The 27,114-nt window shown below is 38.5% G+C and overlaps 1 protein-coding gene across 2 annotated transcripts in view; it reads right to left on the bottom strand.

The window, feature by feature from the left end:
• Positions 1 to 24,203, bottom strand: part of LOC107142481 (carbonic anhydrase 3) — a 40,275-nt gene extending 16,072 nt beyond the window's left edge. The window contains exons 1-7 of one of the 2 annotated variants that reach the window (XM_015485929.2): positions 23,453 to 24,203; positions 22,517 to 22,714; positions 20,147 to 20,265; positions 18,575 to 18,667; positions 17,436 to 17,498; positions 16,323 to 16,478; positions 13,756 to 14,732 (exon numbers count right to left, since the gene is read on the bottom strand). In XM_015485929.2, coding sequence (XP_015341415.1) covers positions 14,613 to 14,732; positions 16,323 to 16,478; positions 17,436 to 17,498; positions 18,575 to 18,667; positions 20,147 to 20,265; positions 22,517 to 22,714; positions 23,453 to 23,486 — 783 coding nt within the window. In that variant the 5' untranslated portion in view covers positions 23,487 to 24,203 and the 3' untranslated portion in view covers positions 13,756 to 14,612. Of the gene's footprint in view, positions 1 to 13,755; positions 14,733 to 16,322; positions 16,479 to 17,435; positions 17,499 to 18,574; positions 18,668 to 20,146; positions 20,266 to 22,516; positions 22,715 to 23,452 lie in introns of those variants that run through there. The other variant, XM_048782765.1, reaches the window with a different exon arrangement.
• Positions 24,204 to 27,114: the final 2,911 nt, after the last annotated feature.

Below are 27,114 nucleotides of genomic sequence, written 5' to 3'. Positions count from 1 at the left end.
GGTTCCTGGGAGAGCCTCCGAGCTCTCGGTGTGCGGTGGCGGTGGTGGTGGCGGCGGCTCCCGGTTCCTCCGTCCAACCGGGGCTGCGGATCGTCTATGCGCACCCCATCCCCCTCCGGAGCACCGAGTCTGGCAGAGGCGCTGACAGCTGGGGACCCGGGCCCCGGGTGCCCTTCATCTTCTGTCCCCATTATGAGCGTATCCCAGGCGTTGGAGACTTGCGGTCCCGCCCCATCGGCCCGACTCGCGCGGGGTTTCAAACCGAGGGTTCACTCTCAGCTCTCCCGGGCCTGGGGCTGGCTAGGTTAGGAGCTTTGACCTTGGGGCAAATAGGGATATGGTCCTTGAGGCGCTGGGGAACGTACAGCTCTGGGTGTTGAGAACCAGGCGCCCTCTGCTGGACGGCTGTGGGATAAAGCGAGACGGGAGCCGTGGTCTCCTGCCAGCGCGCCCGCAGGAGGCCTGGGATTGCATTTCCATGTAGCTCAGCAGGGCCTCACTTAAAGTGCTTATTTTCTTCTATTTTACTACTTCTTTTATTTAACAAATTAACTTTGGGGGAGGTGAATTCCTGGTTGAATACATATTGATTTAAAATCACCAAAACCTCAAAATACCACATTTTTTAAAGGGAAAATCAGGTAAAAGAATGTCTTTCCAAGAGATGGAACTTTCTGGGGAATTTATAGCTGGCATACTTAGGAAATCACTCAGAATAATTTAATAAAAAGGGCATTTTTGAGGACAGGCACCATTATGATTTTCGTGCGCTGTAAGGCAGTTTGCATTAGTAGTTCTTTTCTTGTTTCTTTGACCTAAAACTGATTTTAAGAAAGCAGATTTTCCTGGACACCTAAAACTATTGTGGACCTGAGGCCCTGTGATTACTGTGCCTAATGGGAAAGTCTGGCCGTTTTAAATGGAGAAAGAATTCTATTTGCCACAAAAGACTTTGCCACAAAGATACAGAGGGGTGGGGGGTTGGGGGGCCTGTTCTGTGGTCTCTGTGATCTTTGAGAGCATAATATAAGAATTGAACTGAAGTAGGATGTCATTATTTGTGATTGTATCAGCCTTAATATCACATTACTTTATATTTAAAAACCTATATACAAATAAATGGATAAAGTATGACTGCAAATTTTTACAGTGTCTATGAGAAAATCATTATCTATTATTTACCAGTCAGTTCTACCCACAAAGAAAAATGATTCATGTGTAGATTTCCTTGTTCTATTCTAAAACTAGAAAATTGTATTCCTCTGCATAAATCTTTTGGTTGATATCACAGGGAATTCTTAGGCTAAAGAGCATCAATGAATTTTTAAGACTTCTAGGACCATTACAAAATATAGTTCACAGAGAAGAACTTTTATTTTGACCCCTGTAGTTGCATAGTCCCTCTTGGGAGCCAGTGAAATAATTTTTTATCCCTTGCATAATTTTAAAATACTTATTAGGTCAGAAGGAGAGGGACTCCTAGTTGCTGTGAGACTCTTCACTTCTTCCTAAGAATATGCCAGTGATAAATGCTGGGAGTTGAGCACAAAGCCCATGAATATCAAGTGGGCTCTAAAGATCTGTAAAGGTAGCCAGGCTACTAAAGCAGCAGGAATCCTGGTCTTCATTTCCTGTAAAGCTGGGTTGTGGCTTTATTAATACATGGATGGAAGGGGAGCATATTTTGATTATAAAATATCCCTCAAACTTCAAGCACCACCAAACTGCAGTTTACCAAGACTATTGTTGGGGGATGTTCCCTGGTCTCTGCTAGTTCTCTGTGGGATAAGACCTTCTCCACAGAGCTGCTGTTTCAGAGAGTGTCACATGCTCACCGCTGGGTTCACATTTTTTGGTATTACAGTGGTTGTCAGCATTTTTTTTCTGATCATTTTTTTTTTAATAATGGAGGTGGCTTTGTGCCTTCCTGTAGATCAGTCACAACCTAACTTTCCTAAGCGCCTTCTTAACCAACTGTCATGCATGATTCACTGGTTGCCAGACACTATTTAATTTTTTTTAAATGAAAAATAGTAACTGCATTTCTACTAAGAGAAGGATTGGTTCATTTAAAAATAATTCTAAATTTAAAAAAAAACTGATAGTATCTGAAGAAAGATTTTTACCTCTACCCAGGGAGGGGGTGGGGGAGAAAAATGATATATATGGGGAAAATATAAAAAACACTTGATGTCTGTTTCCATTATAATAAAAAAGCTTTAACATATTAATGTTGGTGAAAATACAAAATAAAAATGAAAAGTATTTGCTTTTCCCACAAAAATGTAAAGATATTGTTAACATACTTTACAGTGAGGTATATGTGATTTATTAAATATTTAACTAAAACCCCAGATGTGTTATAGTTGTTTCAATTTTATATATATATATATGAAGGCTAAGAGCCACTACTTCTTGAGGTTCCCATAGATCATTTCAGAGATCCCTCTAGCCTAGTTTTTGTGACACCACTTTATAATTAGACACTAGATTCTAATCATCCACCTCAATAAGCTATTGACTGCCCATTTGTTAAGAATAATGACAACGACCCTAGCTAGGGTTATTGTAAGAATTAAATTAGTGAGAGGTACTGTGGAATGAAACTGAGCAAATTATGTTTTATTTTGCACATATATAAATGTCTAATAACAAATGCCACTATTATGTATAACATGCCCCAAGGGGGAAAAAAAAAGATTCCCCAGAAAAACAAGAATTAAATGAGTGAATATAATCAATCACCTGCCACCTGATGGCACTCAGTAAGTGATAGCTATTCAATTCTTCCTAGACAGTGCTTAAAAGAACCTGATGTAATGAATGCAAAGGTAAATATCTAGGCAAGGTTCAAGGGAACAATTTAAGAGGGGTCTGCTTCCAGCCTCAGAAGTTTTCTTTGTGGGAGGAATGAGGAGTGTTTGGGCCATATAGCAGTCCATTCTATCACACTTGAATATTTTGTGTATTACACTGAGCCTCTGAGTGTGGGAACTGTGTTTCATGATTTTACCTCTGTCCTGGGTGCCTAATGTCCTTTATCTAGCCTGAGCCCCAGGACAGGATACGTGTAGAACCTACTCACTTAAAGCTCTTTAAAATTATGACATTTACTAATCCAAATGGAAGAAACCGCAGTTCTACTTTACAAAAGCCAGTCAGTTTAAAATAACATTGTGTTAAAATAAAATTAGTCTTAAATCTGGGTTAATTTACTAGCTCAGCTCTATGACTTTGGGAAAATTCTTTGCTCTTACTAAGATTCAGTTTCCCATACTATTTTTAAAAAATTCTTGTTTATTTCTTTATTTTTTGTGCTGCTGGGTGTAGAACCCAGGACTTTATTAATGCTAGGCAAATGTTCTACCTCTGAGCTACACTCCCAACTCAGCTTTACACCTTTAAAAATAGGACAAAAATGGTACCTATCTCAGAGAGTTGTAGTGAGGACTAAATAATATAATTGTGTAAAGGATTTAGCATCATGCCAATAGTTAGAATTTAATAAATGTTAGTTATCATTTTTGCTGTTGTATGTTTTTTGAGCTCCTATTATGTGCTTGTTTTGGTTTGGTTTTTTGTTTTTAATGTACAATGTGAGTCCATTCATTTAACAGATTTTTTTTTTTTTTCATTTAACACATCTTTTTGAACACTATGTTGTATGGGCATCAGCTCAGAGGCTAAAGCCACCAACCAGGGAGCCTGATGGATGGGGATGGTATCGATGAATAAACAAACAACAGGGATGAAGTGAATTTCCAACATTAATGATGAATGAGGAGAAAATAAAATGGAAATGAGTTGGAGAATCACAAGGGAGGAAGTGCTACTTCTGCTACAGTGGTCATGGAAGTCCTATGGAAGGAAGCATCCACTGAGGAAAGATCTGGGAAAGGACATTTCAGGCAGAAGAAACAGCAAGCATAGAGGACCCAAGCAAGGAAGTTTTTCTAGAACAGCCTGTGACATTTGTTTAGGGATGAGGAAGAGAAGACAAGTAGTGAAATCAGAGGCAGGCAAGGGTTGCAGACCATGAATCCAGTAAGGATTTTATACTAATTGTCCAGGGAAGCCACTTGAGAGTCTGTAAGGAAGAGAATGATACAAAATGTAAGTAAAAAAAATTAAAAGAAATTTAGATATTATTTGACCCAACTTCTTATTTAATAGATGAGGAAACAGGTGGAGGAGGTTCCCAGAATCCTTCATGCTGTTCCCTACCTCCTTGCTTTTACCCATCTAAAAACTAGCTCTGGAAAAAGATTTAGGCTTTCTCTCCTGATGTACAAACCCATCCAGTCCTGGCTCTGGCTTTTCTCTTGGCCTCTGAGTGTCTCTTCATTCTTCTACAGAAGACCAGAAAGCAGCATCACACAGGTGCCAAGAGCCCGGGTTGTGAGTTCAGAATCAGTTTCTAGGACATACCTACTACCACAACCTTGGTTAATGTATGTAACCTCCCCAAGCCTCCGTTTTCATATGTGAAATGTAATAAGAATATCCAGAATCTTTGAGAGTGTTAATACTTTATGTGAATTAGCATGATTCTGGGCATCTTGTAGCTACTCTGTTAAGGTTATTATCGTTGTAGAGAACCATAGACTTGTAAAATGGGAATCAGTTTTGTAAAAATGTCCAATCTGAGTTCATACTCTGACTCCAACGCTTACTTGCAACCTCACCTTGAGCAAATTAAGCCCTTTCTTCAAATTTCACTTAACTTGATTTGTAAATTGGAGGCAAATTCCTGCTCCAGAGTATTGTTATGAGAATGAATATGTAGAAGATGACAGATAAAGTTTTAACACATTTTCTTGGCTGAATAAATGCTATGAATTGTCATTATAATAATTCTTCCCATTGTAAAAATGATAGGTTGGCTTTTCTGTTTCTTTTTTTTTTTAACTTGGATGAAAAAAAGAATTCACATTTAATTAACATTTTTGGAATTCCTGCACTATTAAAATAATACTTACTGCAATCTACTTATGCACCAACACAGTTCTGTATACTTCCCATTGGCCTACTTTACAGCCAGGGTCACTGGGGCATAGAGGAAAATTAGCTTAGCCCAAATTACTCAGCTAGGAAGTGATAGAGCCAGGTGTGAAAAACAAACAGCCATACTCCATTGTTAGGGATCTTAGCATCTGCCCTGCAGTCTTCCCTAGAGCCAGCTCAGTGCCTTCCAGGAGCTTAGAAAGACTCCTGCTTCTGATGCTGTAATAACAGTGTATTAAGATTGTGTATGCAGCACTGCTCTGTAAAACAGAAAGTGATATCAACATGGTAGGCATCTTTAGAGTTTCCTTCCAAATACCCTGTAACCATTGGAGTGGTGGAAGATAGCAATGACTTTACATCTAACAGTTGAGTTCAACTTCCCTTAGCAAACTGCTTTTCAGACTTTTAGAAACATTGTTTCTATATGTGTCTTTGTTTATTCATGGTACCTAGTAATAGTTAACTTTTCTATCAGTAATCCAATCTAGTTTTTAAGATTCAAACATTGTTACCATTTTTCAAACAGAACTGTAATGAAATATTAAATGTGATAATTACACTAAAATGTACAAATTATGCATTTTAAATATTTTATGCTCCAGGACAATTGCCACATGGGGCACCATGAAATAATTAGAGTTTGGCCCTCATTAGGTATCAGTTTTCTGATAGGGCCACTTTCACCTACAGGGGATGCCGGCTATGTCTGGAGACCCTTGACCTTCACAGCTTAAGGAAAAGGAATGTAAGTGACTGGCATCCAGTGGTAGAGGCCAAGGATGATGCTGAGCACCCTACTGCACAGGACTGCCCATTCATAATAAGGAATTATTCAGTCCCGAATGTTAACAGTGCAATAGTCTCCTCTTATTTGTGGTTTCATTGTCTGTGGTTTCAGTTACCTGTGGTCAATCACAGGTTGAAAATATCAAATGAAAAATTCCAGAAATAAACAATTTCTAAGATTCCAGTTGTACGTCATTCTAATGAAACCTCACACTGTATGTATGGCGTTGTCCACCCAGGACATGAAGCATTCCTTTTTCTAGCATATCCATGTTGTATGTGCTACCTGCCTGATAGTCACTTAGTGGTCATCTTGGGTATCAGAAGGACTGCTGTGGCATGTGTTTGAACATCCTTTATTTGACTTAACAGGCTCAAAGCACAATAGTAGTGACACAAAGGAGGCACAGAGGATAAAACATGGAAGAATAGACTAATTCTGATACTATGTAGCAATGTTGCAGGGCATAAAGGAGTGTGTGTGTGTGTGTGTGTGTGTGTGTGTAGTTTGGTACCATTTGCAGTTTCAGATATCCACTCAGTGTTTTGGGATGTATCCTCTTGCATGGGGGAGGGGGCATTAGCGTACACAGGTTTTAAAACCCTGCCATAAGATTATTTATGAAATATGCTTTTGTCAAAAGTCTGGACAACAACTCCATATCCAGCAACATGTGAACCCTAGGATGGTGATTTGCCCACACTATTTCCTCCACTTGCCTTTTGTTTATTGTATAGGTTAAGAAAAAAACAGAATCCTTCCCCTGTACCTTGGAATTATTGTCTGCTTACTTTGCTTCAACACACTTTTCCAATGATTTTTCTACCCAAATCATTATAATCATAATAACTTGATTATAATCATAATAACTTGATAATAACTAACACTGACCTAATCTGCATAACTAAACTTCTCTTTTGCATATAAATCACCACCTCATATGGGAAATTCCTTACTTCCTTTTAGTAACAAAAGCAAGTCAAAATTTTCTGTGCAGGAGGAACTGGAGGCATCACAGCTAAGTTCTTCCTCCTGCTCATGGGAGGGAGTCCAGGGTCACCAGTTTCAAGGAGTATGTGAATGAGAAACCAGTGCTTTTATAATCCTGTAACAAATATGGATAGGCTACAGGAAACAAAGATGGTTGTATTTTATAACTTTGTAGTTTTCTCATTTTATGCTTATTCAGATGAATTCTACAGCAGAAAGGAAGACATCTTTGAAAGTTCTGGACTGCTCAAAATTTCATTTTGGGGAAATAGAAGTAGCAGTACATAGCCTAAGAAAATTGCTACTGATTTTGAACCCTCTTGGCATTTTCCTTAAATTTCTTAGCTTCATATTCACTTATGTGTTTTTTTCATTCAACACAAACTTTTCAAAATTATTCCCTGTAATTATCTCTATGCTGCTCTTAGAGGTTCTCTTTTCCACCTGAGCAGAATGGCCGAAACATAAATGCTCTTTTGAATGAAGGAAAGGAATGTCATTTTACCATTTCAATGGATAGAAGAAATAACATGATGAATGTTCCTTGATCTATGATATGATGCAATAATTGTTGGGTTTTTTTTTTTCTCTTCTTTCCTTTTTTTTTTTTAACCAAGCTGAAAGAGTTATAACCAAAATCATCCAATCCAAAGCAGAACAGTTGAAGTTATGTGCTGTGTTTCTCACAACTCATAGCAGGGTCTTGTTTGCCCTGACTTTCTAAGATTTGTGATGGATTAGTCCTCTTCCACTCCCATTTGGTTCCAGTCTTGATGAGACTGAATGGAAGCAGTGGACCAGCATAGCGAGAAACCCCAGAACAGCAAATTAGACCAATTTACAGCCTGGTTTCCTTAGCAGAAGACCCTACCCTATCCATCTCCACAAGATAAGACACACACTTGGTGGCAGGAAGAAAATGCAAGAACTTATAGTTTAATATTTTCACCTTCTAAAAATATCTACTTTGCTTATATGTTCTAATAATACAACACTGTGCATATACAATTAATTTTTTTCAGATTCTGTATTGGGGGAGCTTTCTCAAGAACTATAACCCAGGTCCCCTGCATCACCCAAAACCATCCTGGAGTCCATTGTCAGCCCGGAGGCCCAGGTGACAGGAACCGTGTTTTGCAGGTTGCCTGTGCCCTAGGTTCCGCTACCTCTGCCTTCTTTCCAGTGGTGCCATATCTCTACCTAACATGCCCAGTGTGCTGAGCAGTGCTGCTTCCTGATAAGCCCTTCCCTTTGGTAGCCACAACCGTGTTTAACAAATTTTTTCTTGAGCAATGTTTGGGAGTCTCCCTTTTCTTTCTACTTTTTTCTTCTTAATGCATCTGGGTAGTTTCTTGACCTACTTTTATTTCTTCCATGCTTGACACAAAAACACTTCTGCAAAGCATGAAATCCTTTCAAAAAGAGGGGGTTTTTGAAGTCACTTGTGTGTATTATTGTGCTTGTGTTCAAGGGACCTCAAACTTATTTAATAATGGCCCAAAGCACAAGAGTAGTGACACCGAAATAAAAAAAAAAACCCACAAATCAAATATTGAATGCATTTGCCCAACTAAAACACTACCCTCTACTTGTAAACTTTCTTCTTTATGCCTCACAGTTATTTCCTAATTCCTCTGAAACACTCCAACCCCCTGGGGCCTAATCAATGCCTCATATCAATTAAGCTCCTAAGGACAAGAGACTTAGCACACCTCACAAGCTTGACAACAGGCCCTTTGTTGGAGAAAACAAATTAAAAGGAAGAAATTAGACCTTCTCTGATTAAATGTCATTAAAATGCTCCTTTGAATGAAAAATATTTATAATAGGAGCCAGAGATTTACAAATCAAGTTATGAGTTGAGCCACAGGGTACCGTCCTTACTCTCCCACATGGGAATAGACTTTGAGTTCTGGCAATACATTATCTGAGGCAGTTTTTTCAAAATATTCTCAATTGTATTAAAAAGTGAGCTCTAGGTAGTAATTATAAGTACCTGAACATGTATATCTGTGTTGTTTGTGGAGAATGGAAAATTGACCTGAATTTACCATCTCCTTGGCTGGGGTGGAGCAGAATGTGTTGGTTGGGAATGCTTATTGAATTTTTAAAAGCATTATACTTTGCTAATATGGAACAAGCATTTGAATTATGAAGAAGTTCCTTTATTACATGTGTGGAATTGCTATAAATGTCTTCACACAAAACTGAATGAAATGAACTATGCTAAATACATATATGATTATGTCAAAATGTAGTTGTATATACAACTACATTGCACTAAAAAAATAAAATTAAAAAGAAGATGAATATAATGGAGCCCTAAAGTCATTAATAAGAACATGAAGGCCAGCTTACAGAAAGTTAAGTGCCAAGATGAACTATGCCAATTAGTATCATCAGACCTAGTGTCAGAGGCTCATTGCCAATCTCCCTCTTCAATTTGCATATAGAAGCACAAGTGCTAAAAGAGATAAATATCCTGGTAGAGAATCACCTTTTATATCTCCTTAAACATGTCTCTTCTGTGTTGTTAGTTTTTAAAATTTAAACATGCCAATAAGAAGTTTGGGTATATGCAAAACTGCTTCTCTTTTTCCATGAATATTCTCTTTACAGAGAAGCCTGGGTTGCAGAAACAGAACAAGGACTTAGCTCCCATAAGCTCTTGGACCTAGACCTAGACTGATATTTTAGGAGTCTCATGTCACCATCCATCCATTCTTCCGTCCATTTATTCCTCCATCCATTCAACAAGTATCTTTGAACTCTGACCAGGTTCCAGGCTCCATGTTGGGTCCTAAGGCCTCGGTCATGTACCAAGAGAGCTAAAGTCCCTGCCTTCATTAAGCCTCACTCCCCACTGTTCATCACATACAGACACATGGGCCCATTCACATGCCTTCAATAAAAACAAATGGAAACTAGTAAAACTCTAAAAATCTTGTTTTTAAAAAGGCTTATAATGTTTCAGTCATCTTGTTTTACATAGTCTATCTTATTTAGGTTTTCATCATAAAAATTGAGAAACTGAGACTTTAAAAATTAATCTTCTATGGTCAATAAGTGATGAGTGGCAGAAATGGGAATGGAAACCAAATTTCATTAACTGCAAGTTTCATTCTCTTCGCCTCTTCCCTCTTTCCCCAAACACTTCAAGTTTTATTACATTTAGAATTTTAAAGTATTCTTGTCACTCCTGATTAGCACCCAGGCTCCTACGTGTTCACTCATAAGCCTTTCAGTTCTCAGTTCTGCCCAGCACTGTACCCTGCTCTTCCTTCTCCCCTGCTTGACTTGCATAATCTTCCAAGACCCCCCTCTTTGGGTCTTGATCCATCCAGGTGCCATAATGCTTTAGGTCCTGCTTTAAACTTATCACCACACAGAGGAGCAGATGTGAGCCTCATATTTTCAAACACTTGCATTTATATCATGCTTTCATGGGAGTCGGTGCCCTTCAGGGAATGACTTCCCTTGAACAAATGTGTTTGGAACCATCCACGTTGCAAAGTGCATGTTGCATGAATATCATAGAAATTCAGGGACAAGTTGGAACAGAGAAAAATGTACATTTAATGGCCAAAATATTTTCCCTGAGGCCTCAGATTCTTCTACCTGGGAATGATTTAAATACGAGGGAGAATCGGATTCCCTGTTTACTGCACGGTTGATTCTCACCTGGCTAAAATTAGCTTTTAAATCACTGGGTTTTCTGCCGCTGCAGTGCACTTGGTCCCCTGTGACTGAACTGTTAGACTCGCTTTTACTCCTGCTGATTACCTGTGATTATCTACCTGGTCAAGTTGTCGGGTGGCTGCACCTACTGAACACTTTCACATCTGCAGTTGATTAGCTCTCTAGCCAAACCCTTGATCATAGATTTTATACTAGATTGTCTTATCTCCTTTTGTTCACTTGGAATTCTCCTTTTGTTCACTTGGAATTGAATCACCCCCAAAATATAAACCCTCCTCCCAGGAGTGACTGGTACATGTTATTCAGCATTCTGATTTTATGACATGCCCAGACAAGCTCAAAATTAATTTCATGGCAGGAAAGTTTCTGTATTTACTATTAAGACAGATTTTCCACTTTATGCAGAACTCCCAGGGACTGTGTTTCATCAACATTTGGGAGTCAATGTTGAACAGAACAAGCACCATAGTTCCCCCGGCTCTCCTCTTTGGTTTATCTTCAGGATGTTTTGCTAACTATGCACTTCCACAAGTAAGGTGCAGAGCTCCTGGGACAGAAGCTTCATCAGGGAAAATCATCTGGTCCTCCTCTGTATTACCTCTTCTAGCAATGTGCTGGTTCCACATGGCCACGTATTAGTTTTCCAGCTGCATACATAGAATGAGTTGCAGTCAGTGTTTGACATTACCATTTTCCCCCAATAGCAAGCAGAAGTGAGTTCATGATAGTAACTCTTTTTAATATAATCTGAATAAATAAATTGTAGATTCACATTGCAAGTAAAAAAAAAAAAAGCATGATTTAGGCATTACTAGAATAAGCTAGTAATATATTTCTTGGTTGAAGTAAAATTAATTTACAAAAGATTTAACTCCTATTGAGAGTTGGGCCAGAATGACTATCACAGCAGTTTACTTGTTTTAACTTGTTTAGTTCTTAATTATAACCTTCTGGGAAGGTAATACTATTATTCTGATTTACAGATGAGAAGACAGACACAAATAAATTAAATTGCCCAAGACCTTATAGCCAGCCAATGTTGTTTGGCTTGACCCCAGTACTCCTGAATATTGAATAGGACTTTAAAATGTTTGTTTCTTATATATTTAAATTTTAGTTCAATAAGTACCCTTTTTCCCCTCAGGCCTCATTTTTTACTATTAAGATTCTCAAAAAAAAAATTGTAGGAATTTACTACTTTTTCTTTTGTAGACAGATATTAATATTTAATAATAAGTATTTGAATAAGGGAAATAGGTTTTTGGTTAAATTTTTTAAATTTATTGCTCTGGAATTAATGTGAATAAAACAATGACTTTGAATTTCAATCATTTTTGTAATTATTTTGCTGCCATCTAGCGAACCATATGAATGTTTTTAAACATTTTGCTGTCATCTAGTGGCTGAAGTGAAAATAACTTATGCCTTCAATACCCTGAGGAACAGTTTCTTTCTTTCTTTCTTTCTTTCTTTCTTTCTTTCTTTCTTTCTTTCTTTCTTTCTTTCTTTCTTTCTTTCTTTCTTTCCTTCAATATTCCAATGGACGTTTATAATGTTGCTGCACTTTGAGGGAAAAGAGAAGTTGAGAAGAAGTTTTAAGTTGGATGATAATTGTGGTCATTAGCAATCATTCATATTGTGGGAGAATATGTTCTACTGGAAATCTCCCACCCGAAGCTGCAGAGCATTTTCCAAGACGATATAAGATAAGCAAAATCCAGTCTTAGTATTAATCATGTAGAGAACTGTGTGGTTCAAAGAGAAGAGTACTTTTCCTGGATTCCTCTATATTCATGACATCATTCATTCAAATACTTACTCCGTGCTTATTAAGTGCCAGACACACTACTGAGCAATAAGGTCAATGTTGGTGTGCAAGACTCATCTCCATGCCCTAATGGAGATTATGTTCTGTCTCCTTTGATCCAGCATTTTCCCTCAAAACAACTCCAGGCTTGTCCAGCTGGTATATGGAATAAGACCTGTCTGTAGTTTATGCATTTCTCTTCACATAGAGTGAATACTGAACACATTTTTACAGTGCCCTGGCATTACTAAGTAAGTACCCTGAGAGAATGAGCTTGTGTGTTACCACTAATGATCAAAGCTCCACGCCTCCTAATTTCAAGGGATTTAATTAACACATCCACTTCATACTGACCAACCTGGTTTCACCTCACCCAAGTGGTACTCTATTAAATAATGGTAGCCTCACAGGACTCTATCACATGACTTGACTTCCAGCAACTCAGGACTCTCCTGACCCAATACTGTCTTCATTCCTTAGAGTAATGAACTTATAGCTGCCATTTTCTCAAATAGTTAACATATTAACCCTGAAGTAATGAAAGATGATCAAAGTCACTAACAACAAAAATAGATTTTATTCTGTGTTGGCTTTTTGCCTCTCTGACAAAATGCCTGAGAAAAACAACTTAAAGGAGAAAAGATTTATTTTGGCTCACATTTTTAGAGGTTTAAGTTCATGGCCAGGAGGCTCTGTGATTTCTGGGCCTATTGTGAAGCAGTACACCATGGTGGAGGTGATGCAGTACATCATGGTGGAAGGGTATGAAAAAAACAAAGCTGCTTACCTGATAGTATTTGGAGAGCCGTGAGAGGAAGGGGCCATGGACAAGACATAGTTCCCAAGGGTATGTTCCTAAGGACTCTCCCTTTAACTCAGGCCCATTTCCTACCATTTCTACTACCTCTCAATAAGCCATTAAATTATGAATCCATCAGTGGATTAATTTATTGATGAGGTCAAAGACATCATTATCTAGTCACTTCCCAAAAGTTCACCTCTGAGCATTGTTGCATTGGATACCAAACTTTCAACACATGAGCCTTAGGGGAAAACCTCAGATCCAAATCATAACAGTGTCTGAAGATATTAAATGTTTAAAGGTCTAAATATCTGGACTTCTGCCGTGTCAGGCCAATGTCATTCCTAAGCTTTTTTATGAAATAATGCCATAAGAGCTACATTCTGACTTGTTTGCTTGACTGTAGAATTCATTGCAGGGAACCCAGAATTTTAATCAATGTTGAGGCCTCTGGGAGCTATTTCACACTTTCCGGATATATAGTCAAACATTTCTTTTGTTGGCACTAATTGCCTTGGTCCCCACTTAAGGAATGTAACATTCAAACCCAGAACTTGAGTCCTTTATTGCTACACTTCAGTTACAGAAACAAACCCACAAAGTTTGCCATTCTCCATTTTTGTCACTTATAATGCATTTTCTTTAAAACACACAGCAGCCAACTTTTGTGTCCATGTCTTTATTGGTTTTGGTGATCAGTACAACTGCTTTTGCTTCAAGTGCTGTCATTTACTCCTTTGCGTTCTAGGAATCATTAATTCCAGCCTCGAATATGCTAGACATTAGAGATAGTTTTTGCTTTAATAGGCATGCAAAGATAAAAGTAACGAAATAAAAAATGAATGGCCCTGCTTCAGATAAAGAAAACCATATTTATGAAGAAGAAATTCAGATACCGCAAATTCAGATACCGCATCAAAACTTCCAAAACTCCTAATGTGATTTCCTTTAATGGACTATCAAAACCAGATATCTAGATAGTAGCTAAAATTCAAAAAGTGATGGTCTTCTCTTTGGTGTTATTTAAGAGGTAAAACACATTGGCAATTCAATTTTTGGTGTAACAAACATTCTGGCTTATGTTGGTTAGATAATCTTCATCTACCTCTCTTCCTACATATAGAATTACTCATTACTTCTGTAAGATGGACAACTCATAATACAAAAACAGGAAATCTGAGGTTCTGTGAAATTTAAGATGACAGAAAAATACTGCTTGAGCACCATTTTTCTGTCTTTATTCATCTATTTTTGTTTCTTCTTCTTGGAAATCTTACCAGAAATACTACTGTGATAGAAAAAAAAAAGATGATGATAACAAAGGTCAAGTGTGAAATTCATGCTTTTGTTTTAGATCTTGTCAAAAGTGACTTTGGTTTCTTGGTGACTGCATTTGTCACAATCCTTGCTCAGGTGTGAGGACAGGAAATACACTTGCGGTAAGGAGCACCAGAAGGAGGCAAGGAACCAAGCTCTCCAAAGGCAGGTTTCCTTTCCTGAAGAGGGCAAGACACAGCAGCTCACTTGAAGGAGGCTCTCACCACCCTGTTCTTGATAGGCTGCGGAGGGCGCCAGTTCCCCACAAGGGGCACCGGGGGCTCGTTCTCTGCGCTGGCAAAGAGGCTGCGCAGTTTGGCCATCTGCAAGGGGCAGGGCAGATGGTTAGCAAGGCATTTGAACCAAGTGGGCGAAATAGAGTTAGAAATCACTGACTTTCTAAACAGGACAAGCAAACCCTAAATCATATCTCCAGCACTCATTCCAGAGCTAGTTAGCTACCAGTTCCTGAGTAATATAATTTTGTTTGTTTGTAAAGCCTCCCCGCCCCCCATTTAATTCAAGATCACCACACCCTTTGGTCAAACCATTTCCTCCTGAATTCTGAAACAATTCTTTTAATTTGAGAGGTCAGTATGAAATACACATTTTATATAGAAAGGCATGACAATTTAACATAGGTGCAAACAATTATAAGCTTAACAGGCCTTCATTATGTAAGTTCATGAAATGGATTATTTTATTTTATTTTTTAATTATACATGGACACAATGTCTTTATTTTACTTTATGTGGTGCTGAGGATCAAACCCAGTGCCTCATGCATGCTAGGCGAGCACTCTACCTCTGAGCCATAACCCCGGCCCCCCCAAAATCAATTATTTTAAAAGAGCAAAAAGAAACTAGAGTCATTTTCAATTTTGAGCTTTTTTTCATTAAAGGACCAGAAAATAGGAATATTATATTTTCACGTTAAAATGTTTTTAGCTTTTCTTCTTGGAAAAATTTTATTCCTTTTTCAAAATATTTATACCAATGAGTAAGACCCTTCAATCTGAACTTTTGATAAAATTGTCAGTTTATGTATATGAATCCACACTGGCAGAAATATGAAAGTTAATGTTAATTGGGCAAAGGAGACAGTGGTGGACTGATTTAACTATTGTGGGAGCATTCATGTTCTCTGTGTTGTTCACTTGCTTAAATGTTTTCTTTCCATGTCTCTGAACACTTACTTTCTCCCAAATAGCTTTTCTTGAGTAGATGGGGGGAGAGGTACCAAGGACTGAACCCAGGGCCTCATGCATGCCAGACAAGCAGTCTCCCCACTGAGTTACATCTCCAGCCCCTTGAAAACCTCCTTAACAAATGTTGCTAAGCTGTTCTTTGGATGAACAGAAAGACTAGAAGCCTGAGAAGAGAAGCCAAGAAGTGTTGGAAGCAGACAGACCAAAGCTGGGCTTAGGATCCTGCACTTGGCTGTGTTTTCATGGGTAAATTACTTTACCTTTCTGAGACTCAACATATAATATCTGTAAAACTGGAGAAATAATATATACCTCACAAGAATGTTAAATCCTTTTTTATTCCCTTCTCCCTCCCTGGCTTCTATTTGCCAACCTATTTTCTAACCTGTGCTCAGTATTTCGGGTACATTCAAACAAATGTAGACTCACTTATCTTAATCTAAACCCTTAAGTGTTTTTAGAGCATAAACTTAGTCATTGTTTACTATCACAACTACTTTCAAACGATCTGCATCTATTCTGGTACTCTTGGTACTCCTGTGCCAACCTGATTATAATTAACCAGGGCAAGCTGTGAAATCTCTAGGAGCAGAGTTGTTCCTAAGTATCCATTCAATAGCCATATTTTTCCGTGTAGCATCTGCATCTTCTAAGGGCAGCCAGTGATAAATGCGGATGCCTCAGAGGCGCTGTGGTGGCCTTTTACCTGGTCGGAGCTCACGGTGATGGGCTCCTTCAGGAGCAGCCACACGATGCACTCCTCACAGGGAGGCGTGGTGAAGGAGCCACGGTAGGTCCAGTAGTCTCGGCAGGCAGGGAACAGGCAGGACGGGTCAAAGTGTGTGAAGGGCGCCTCCTTCCCCTGGAAGAAGGTAAGGCACAGGCTCTGTGAATTGATGCACACACGGCCACACCCCAAAAGTCTCTCCATTGCATTTGTGCAAATAGATTTCAAGTTCAACAGAGATATTGGAACTTTTTACCAAGGCTCAGGCCTTTCAGAAATAAAGGACAAAGGTTTGGGGAGCTGTAATATTGGAAAATATTACAATCATTGTAATATTTTATTCCTTATCGTTTTAACCACTAGCAGAGCTATAATTCTACCGCTTCTTATGAGGGAAAACTCATACTGTATATAAAACATAACAGAAGTATTTCATATAGGTTGATGTTTTCGTTCTTGATGATAACAGGCTTGCATTTTAAGCGAATGCTATATTTCAGATTACTTACTTATTTTAGTGGTATAACTTAATAGCAGGTGGGGACTGGGGCTGTAGCTCAGTGGTAAAGCACTTGCCTCACACGTGTGAGGTACTGGGTTCGATCCCCAGCACCAAATAAAAAATAAAGATACTGTGTGTTCATCTACAACTAAAAATATATTTTTTAAAAAAAAGTTAATAGCAGTAAATTTGAATAGTCCCAAAGACAACTAAAATGTGTCTGCTAATTAGATGAGTCAACTGTTAGGATTGAAAATATATAGGGCAGCACCAGGATTTAAAAGACCAGCATGGCTTACATTGAGAATCTCTGAGATCCTGGGCATGTATGTAGGTGGGGAGGGAGAGGGCAAGGTGACCACTTCATTGCTCTGATTCTCACCCACTTCCTTGAACTATGTATTTGAAATGTGAAATTGCTCTAAAAACTATAAACCATACAAATATAATGGCATTTATTTTTATATGCAAATGAGCATATCTATTGGACATAGCAACTGATTTTAGGTGAAAAAATACACTTGAGAGTGTAAAAGAAAAAACTGATGTACTCTGCCTTATGCTTTAGGAGGCAAATTATTTTCTCTTACCTTTGTCTTAATTTTGTCCAGTGCATCAAGTACAAGCTGGAATTCGCCTTTCTCCCGTCCTATCTAGAAGAAAATTGAAATCCCACATGATGTTTTCCCCTCTCCATAATTTAAGATTGTCTTAAAAACTGATTTTGATCCATCATATGCAACTAGTGTTTATAACTCTGCCAGAATGTCTTGTACTAAGCAAAAACATGAGTTTATCCCCCCACCCCCAGATTTTAGAGGATACATTTTCTGATCTAAACTTAGACTTTAGGCCTCTGAAGTACAAAACCACAAAATTACATGTTGCTCTAGTTCTACACCCTTGACCTTCTCTGGAAAATTGTTCCTCTCTCTCTCTTTCTTTCTTTCTTTCTTCTTTTTCTTTTCTTTTTTTTTTTTTTATAGAGTTAGAGCTAGAGTGAACTTTATGTATCTGAAACTAAATCCATTGTCTTTCCTCTCAAGCCCACTTCAGCTCCTATTGTGTTGTGTTCCAGCCCTGAAAATGACCCAGTCAATTCAGAACATAAAGCAAATTAGGTCATTCAAAAAGAAAGACACCAGATTTTCACCTCTGGCTTAAAATCTAGATTGTGTTACAACCAAATTCATGTGTTAATGATACTAAGTCCTCTTTAAACCAAGGCTGGCTCAACAACACACACATTCCATGTGCTATCTTAGCCGGGGATCATGTGGGTGGTGGCCACCTTAAGCTGAGGGGATGTCCAGCCAGCTACTTGGCATCACAGAAGTTCCCAACATGGGCTTTTCTGGTTTCCAGTGCAGTTGAAACAGAATAGTGAAAAGAATAATGAGCACATGCCACCCTCACCCTCCTCACCACCATAATAAGGTCCCTTGAGTTTTTATCCCCAACTCTCCACACACAAACATCTTAAGAAAATTTAGAAGTACCGGGTATTGGAGTTTGGAAAAAGAAATACTTTTTAGCAAAAAAGTACTCTGAGTTTATTTTAGCAAAAATGTCTGGATTACTTGAGTGAGTAATGATCAGTCTGTGGAGGAAGGAAAAGATGCAAATACACCCCTCAGACCATCAGGAAGGAATGGAAATCATAGTATCCTCATCATTAATAAGGGACTACATTTTTTAAATTAAAAAATATGGTCGATTTTTACCTTACCTTCAGAAAAATGCCAACCACAGCAATTCCATCAGGCTGCTTCAGAGCTTCTCCAAAAGTGTTATACTTTGGATTCCAGTGAACCAAGTGAAGCTGAAACCATAAAATACAGGTTATGAGGTAAATCCTTGGAATAAGAAAACGAGTAAAAAAACATTTGCAATAAATCAAAAACAGGTGCATTCTAAGGATTGTTGCTTCACATTCTCATAGAAGTTGATAAAATTCTAAATAATAGGATGCAATACTTTGGTGAAATTGTTAATGGTTCAAATAAAATGTGTTTGAAATTCCCTACTTCCTTATAGCCAGGGCCCTAGAACCTAGTGGCAACCTTATCTTAATTTAGAACATGTGCACCCATTAAGTTAATCAGGTTTTCCATATTGAGTTACTTAGCGTGGCAAAAAAAATGTATATATAATAGTTTATGCCAGTTAAAATATTTTATTAAAGATCAAAAGTATAGTAATAATCCCATGGGTAAAGGTCAAACCCAAGGGCTTTCCCACATCTGTAAAAAATAGCCTAAACTTTCCCCATTTTTGGAGAAGATGTCTAATGGCAAAGCATTCTAAATAATTACTCTTGGCACTGGCTCCTAAATTGGCTACAGAGAAATGGACTGATCATAATGAAGTACTTTGGGTTTCTAAGAGTTTAATTTAGAAAACAATTGTGCTGCCTAATGATAGGCAGTTAGGAGAATGTTCCCACATGCCTCCAGTTCCTACCTCAGCCACTATGTTGACCAGAGGTTGCCCTTGGAAAGACTGAAGTGGGAAAAATGAATGTATCCTCATCTTTAGGGCACTACTTACTGGCTTGACTTTACAAAGAGATCATAGAGGTAGCTTCTCTTATTCTCTTTGTAGTGTAATGTCTTGATCTGAGCTGTAAGTCATGATATTTTTAATGGGCTGAGACAAAGCGTAGTATTTGCTTATATTAAATTATATATATATACATATATATGGGTTACATAATGCATACATTTATATGCACACCTTCATTAAAAATTACAATGTGAGCATTAGTCAGAATTATTAACTGCAAATTTTAAAACATTATGTTCTTATATAAGAGACAGCATAGAGCACAAGGGAAGATGATGAACTCTGAAGCCAATCTGCATAAAGAAAAGCACCAGGTCTAGCACTCATCAACTATGTACCTGTTATGTTACTTTTCTGTGCCTCCATTGCTTTACCTGTAACCTACTGCCTAGGGCTGCTGAGAGGATTAAATGAGTCCATCATGTACATACTTAATAAATACTAGCTATCCTTATTGTTCTAGTTCCATTCAGAACCCTGGCATTTTTTATGTTAAGCAGCTGATTTCTTAATAGAACCTTGGAAGTCTTCATGCTTAACACTAACCCACGCACACCCCTTTTTACTGTCTAGCCTAGAATGTTTGGCAGCTCCAGTGTACGCTGACACTACAACTCTTTTCACTACAGGCTTGAAGCAAAAACAATGGGTATTGTTTAATTGCTGCACTTGTTCTTTTTAATCTCTGAGTTTTCAATGTAGGAGACCTAGAGTAGATTCTGGCCGTTCCTCCTACCTCTGCTGCATACTTGACACCATCCACCGTGTGCTCAGAGCCGTGGTCATCGGAGGAGCCCCAGTGAAGGTGAAACTGGCGAAGTCGGTAGGGCCCAGGAAGAGGACCGCCTCTCAGCACTGTGATTTGGATAAGCAAGGTCAGCAGTAATTCACATTTCCTGCAGAGAGCCCTGCTTTACACAGGTACTCTTACCAGCAAGAGGTGGTCAGTCTACTGGGCAGATGGAGCCATTCGCAAGCACACCAATCTCCTCACCAAATGAAGTCTTGAGAGACACATCAAAATAAGGTGCTTTCTTTTCTGTCCTTCTTGTTTTGTTTGCTTGTTTTATTATTTTTAAAATGTGACTTGAACATTTTTTTTTAGTTGCTCAAAACATTACATTGATCTTGACATATCATATATCATACATTTGTTTCAAATGGGGTATGAATTCTTATTATTCCCACGTGTACAGATTGCAGGATCACATTTGATTTGAACATTTAGAAAAATAAAATTTAAATAACAGATGGACAATAAGAATGTGTATACCCAAAGAACAGATCAGAGATGTGGTGTGTAGGAAGAACTTGACAGTTGATAGACTTAAATTCCAATCCTAGTTCTACCCCATGAGAGCTGTGTGACTTCAGACAAGTTGCTAAATTTCTCTGAATCATTTTTGCATCTCTGAGAAGGTGATAATAATTCCACACTTTCAGAGCTGCTGTGAGGATTAACTGAGATTAAACACCTTAATGGTGTTCATCACAATGCCTGCATGGTGATCAGTGTGCACGTACATGAATTCCTCCTCCATGTATGTCTTGCTTTCGAGTACACTTTTTTTTTTTTTTTTAGGAATACAAGCAAGAACTTTCACCCACATCTAATTTAGACTCTGTCTACTCAAATCAGATGAAATTGAAAATTCATAAATTTCCCAGGAAATCAATCACTGTGGACTGCTAAACTTGGTAATTCTTGGTAGCAATAATTTGGGTTTCTTGAATGAATGTCTCAGTTCATTCAGCTTAGGGAAGAGTTTAGAGGTTCAAATATCTTCCAGAGGACATTGGAAACTATGCAGAAACGTTAAAATCAAGATCTAGCCACATAAGCTATCAAAATAGAATTCAGAGGGAAGCTATTTAGGAAATGACTGGCCACTCTAAGTGGGACAAAGATGTAAAACGATAATGCTAGGCCTGTTTGAGCTTGGTCATGAAGGAAGAAAGTGTTTTGAGGTATTGTATTTTTTCTATCCAATTGCTTGAAATAGTTACTTTCTGGACATATGAGTCCAATTTATTAAATACATTACATGAAATTGCAAATATTCAACTATTGACTGCTTAAAAAATGGCATTTTTCATGTGGTTCAACCTAATGAAAACTGTCAAATTTCATTGCTTTTCCTTCAAAATGGATCTTGTTTTCAGTGGTGAGAAAGGAGAGAGAGCAACATGAAATTATTGTTTAAGAAAAAGTAAACTTCTATTATATTACTTACTTGGAACCTTCTGGTAGGCAGAAATTCTGACTCTTCTTTTTTACATCACTAAGAACATTCATGTATGTATATAAATAAGGATAATTTTAAGTTTATTAGAAATGTGGTTATAAGAAAGTGTGTTATACACATCAGGCATAAATTATTAAAGAAAAAGTGTTGCTTACCTCATTTATGGTAAAATAAGACATTTCTAATTGTACTTTTATTTCATTGATTTGTTTACTAGGGTAGGTTAAACTTTAAAAAAGAAAAGATAATTTATCACACACAAATACTCAAGAAAAAGAAGATCAGATACTACAAAATACACTCACTAGAAGGATAAATCAAATGAACCCCACTGAAGCCCTGAAGCCCAGGCATTTTGACCCATATGAAGGCCTCTTTTCTCCCCTGGTTTGGCCTCCTCTGGGCACCAGGGGAAGAAAATTCATGTTTCTTTATTGTATTTCTTGCTTTGTAGAAGGGAATCTCTGTCAAACAAGGAGTGGGAGCCTTGCACTCCTTGCACTGTGGTCAAAAAGCACAAGAACCCTCGGCTATTGGCCATCGGAGTTGGAATACTAACTTGGATTCATTGCCATCACTGTCCTATCAAGCTCCCATTTCAGGAAAGCATTGCCAACTCTTAGCTTGGGCATGGGGCCATTTTGCAACAACAAAGTATCAGAATTAGAGGGTGAGACATTCCTCTTCATTGCATAAATATAATTCTTCACAACTAAAGCAAAGTTGAATGTCACGTCATCTCCATGTTCAGGGATGAAGGGCTCCCTCTTCCTACTAATTCTGTTACCATGTCATAACTCACATTTGCCAGAACAAACAATGAAAACATCCATATGCCCCTATCTAAGTGCTATACTTACTTGACCTATCATAAGTGTCATCAAACACAACTCTGCAGGTCTTCCCATTGTTCAGGATGGTTTTGGCAGAGCCAGGATCATAAGATGCTGACCAAGGCAGCAGAGAAGGGTCATGCTTGATGTCTTTAGTATGCAGCTCAATGGGCGACTGGTTGTCACCCTTGGCAATTGGGTAAAGTTCGTGCCAGTGATCAGGACCTAGGAAACAAGAGTTGAGATTTATTTATTTGGTGGTACAACCCAATAACTAAGGCCTCTTTCAAATTGACGAAGCCAACAAAATACTCGGATGCTAGATAATGATTACAAAAGATCTGGGGTTCGAATTGAGCAATATAAGACTTAGTATTTAAGATCTATTCATAGTTTTGCTAATAGTATATGTGGAGGCTATATTTAATTCTGTGTATTCCTGCTGCTGTCTCAGGAAGATGGTCTGAAAGACTTACTTTTAAAATAGACTTAATTCATTGACCACATAAAGTTTTTGCATCGCTGTGATTTTTCAGAACACAAAGGTATCCTTTTCCCACGGGTTAGATAGAAGGGGTAGGTGGAGCAGAAATTCTTATCTCAACACTAGCCTGGGAGAGATTATGTGTGCTGGGTCTGGGAGTAAGGGACAATCAGATCTGCACCTTGGGTGCTCTGACTTCTCAGTCAGAAGCAACATCATTTAGGCAAGTTACGAACTCTGAGCATCAGTTTCATCCAAGGAAAACACCAAGTCGATATAAAGGAGAACAAAATGAGATAAAGGCAAAAAGACCAGCAGCATTTGGCACTTGAAAAATTGCTCAGTAAATGTTAGTTTTCACCCCCCCACTCCAGGCCTGCATTTTCCAGAGCACTCCCTAGAATCGCCTACATTCTGTGCAATGCCAGGATATACTCTGGTAGCATCCTGGACCAGGGTCTGCAGCTGCCGGCACTCACCGTTGTGGCTGGCGTAGCCCCACTCCTTGGCCATGGTCGTCTTTGTGGGAGCTGGATGGATTCTGTCTTCTCTCTCCGGGCGCGTCGTGCAGAGCCCTCGCAAGTCCTCGCCTTTTATATAGGTCCCCAGCACACTGCATGGCCTTATTAGGTCAGCGAAGGTGGGGCAGGGGGCTAAACTGGATTGGGGTGGTATTTGGAAGGCGGGGTGGGTGAAGCCAATGAATTACAAGAGTTGCACAGCTGTCGGGGGCCAGTGGGGTGGATGGAGGGGGGCGGGATGGGTGAGGTCCCCACTCCCCGCCCTCGCCCAGGAACCCTGGCTCCCGGCGGCCCTTGCATCTCTCTTTCTGGGTGTCATAAAGCTGCAGGGCTTTCCAAGTGGCGCCGACGTGCAGAAATGCGGATGGCTTTCGACTGGTCCTCCCTCCCCCTGTCCTTCCTTGCTTTTGGAGAGTCGGAGGGGTGCCGAGAATGCAGTGCAGTCGCTGCGCTTAGCCGTGAACTGAAATCTGCATCCTGGCAGCTTGTGCTGCCTCACTTAGAAGTTGCTTTTGCCACAGACTGACGGTCTGGCTGCGGTCTCTGGACGCTTCTGCGAGTTCTCTTTCGCTGCAGCGATCCGGTTACGGTGACTGGAAAGAACACATTTGTTTGCCTGACCCATGTTTGACTCCATTGCAAATAACTTGTAAAAATCTAAGGAGCAAAAGATGGAAAGAAAGAGTCCGGGAGAGCACGCTCTCTAACCCCGTTATCTTTAAAGAGATTGTCCTTTCCCTGGAACCGCACCAGATGTCATTTCCCAACCTAGCGGGTCACTTTGGTCAGCAGCACGCCAAGGGCTGAATCTGAGAGCGCAGGGAATCTGGGAGATGCCTGGATCCCGGGATCGCGCAGAGGAGGAGACTGAGACTGACGTTGCCCTACTCTGTGAGCTGTACCTCTGCCCAAGTTCAGGAAAAGCCAAGCATATCCTGAAATATTGGAAGGCCGCTATCATAAAACGAGTTGCAGTACCTAAAATATATGATTTCACTCACCAAGCCATAATGAGAGATTGGGGGGGGGGCAGAGAAGAAAAGGTTTACAGAATGTTTTTACATTTTTTCTTCCCCTCCTAAGTTGTTTCATAATACCATGAACCACAAGAAGGAGAATAAAACTGGCAAATCTAGCGTATACGTGGCAAAAGTACAGTTTAAAATACCTGGTTATGGTTTGCATTGAAGAAGAAGTCAGTGTAATAGATATTTACAATTCTAAGACTATATTTTAAAATTTCTTCTGTTCTAAATCAGTAAAAGACAGCAAGGAAAGATAAGCCAAATGTCAATGCTATCTTAAACAAGATTTCAGTACATGCAACATGTTTTTTAAAATTAATTACTTTGAATTTTTGTTTATGATAGTATTTTGTATTGGGGATAACAAAACTTGAAAAGGAAATCTCTCATCATGGCAAAGATAGCTCATCCCTAAGGCATGTGGAATGAGTGATCACACTCATAACCTGGACGCCAGGGGAGTCACTGCCCGGGATATTTTTGTGACCAGGGATTATTTGATCCACACAATAGCAGTGTGCAATCAGGAACCAAAGCACTTTGGAAAATCTAAGCAAACACAGCAAAACAAATACATTTAGATTCTGAGCTCAGATATGTCACTGTTGGATCAGAAAGTGTAGAGTTAAGATGCCTGGGCCAGGTTTCCAGTTTGTTATGGTAGAATGGTGCTATATTTTTGGTTAATGGAAGTGTTTTATATTTTTTATCAACTCAATAATTATTGGCATGAGTGAACCATAATCTTGTCTGATCAGTTCAATTGTTACAATCTCTCTTTCTCTGGTATTTGTGGTTAGAAGATTGGTAACTAAATTTCATGTTATTTGATATTGTAGTAATACAATTAAGATATTTAATAACATTTATCCCAAGAGCAATCTAGGAATTAATAATGCATTACTGTTTATGCATAAAAATTTCTTTTAAATAGGTTATTTGTAATTAGTTAGAGAATATGCACAGTGGCAAAGAATTTCAAATAAACACTAAGTAGAATTTGCACAATTAAATATTTAATAGTTTTAGATATATGGCCTTGAAAATGTTGATTGGCATTTGATTGTACTTTTTTTTTTAATATTATGGATTGAACCCATGGGTGTGCTTCACTATTCAACCACATAGCTAGTCCTTTTTATTTTATATTTTGAGACAGTATCTCCTGAAGTTGCTTAGGGCCTTGCTAAGTTGCTGAGGCTGGTCTTGAACTTCCAATCCTCTTGCCTCAGCCTCCAAAGTTGTTGAGATTTTATTGTACTTTCTTATGAGAAGTTAATTTTTAAAAGCTGTAATTTTAAGACAATTTATATCAAATCAAGTAATTTTAGATCATAACAAAATTTTTAGAAACCTTATCAGAATTCACCTACAAATATGTTTTTTTCAGAAACCTCATCTACAAATTTATCATCTGCATCTTAATTGATTTATCCCAGCATATTTGTCAGTAAATTTCAAAATTGCCTATCAACAGAGCAAAGACATAATTCTAAATTGTGTCCAAGACTTTGAGATTTCTGGAGTTGCTTGAAAAAGAAAGCTGTTAAGGGCTGGGGATATAGTTCAGTTGGTGGAGTGCTTGCCTTGCACGCATAAGGCCCTGGGTTCAATCCCCAACACCACTACCACCACCCCCCCAAAAAAGAAAGAAAGCTTTTAAACATACCCTGAGATAAAAAAAAAAAAGTTACCAGTGCTTACAAATTGTTTCCTAGCACATTGACAACAGTTCTCCCAGCACCATAATTGGAAAGCTGATATAGTGGGAAAACTACAGGATTCTTACCCCAAAACAAGTGGAGAAAACACATACAGAAAAGGAAAGAAAGACCAGAGAAACCAAGAAAGAAATTATGGCTAAACAGTTACTGGCAGGAAAAGAATGAATATGACTGTTTCAATGCGATTTTTTTGTTAAAACCATAAATGTAAAAGATCTAGGGTAATAATATTTAAATATAATTTATTCATGATTTAGCATTTTCTTTTCCAACATACCAGGTAATATAACAAATTCAAATCTTCAAGTTGAAGATTTTTCTATTGTAACAGAAGCTTTTTTAAAAAGTGAGAAATGTATGACTTATTTACCTCTGGAGATCAAACCATAAATTAGGATTTGAAGTAATTGCATAACTGGTTTCAATATTTTATCTATTATAGGGGTATTTATTTTTATGACATTTTTATTTTCATAGACTAAGTTCTGCAATAGAAACATAAAAATGGCTAATAAAAATAAAAACTTGTAATTAATTTATTTAACCATCACAGATACCATAATTTTGACCTTCCTCCCTGACTAACCGTATTTTGTAGGAAAGGATAAGCTCAGCTCCTGTTTGTCACCAGTGACAGCTGGTCACTTGGGTCAGAGCTTAAATTTTGGCTCCTGTTCATGGCAAAGTTGTAGGAGAGCAGCCTGAGGTCCTATCCCAACTGTGGCCTATCCCTCACTGGAATGTATCTACCTGAGACAATCACTCACTTTATTTGAAAGTGGAAACATGAATCCAAAGGTGAAGTCCTTCTAAGCCTATGCAGGAAGATTTGATCATCAGGGTACATGAGTTTGAACTATTTTCTTCCATA

Source organism: Marmota marmota, unplaced genomic scaffold (genome assembly GCF_001458135.2).
Source record: "Marmota marmota marmota unplaced genomic scaffold, marMar, whole genome shotgun sequence".
NCBI lineage: Eukaryota > Metazoa > Chordata > Mammalia > Rodentia > Sciuridae > Marmota > Marmota marmota.
Note: the sequence above shows the minus strand (reverse complement) of the source record. Positions and strands in the feature narration are given on the sequence as shown.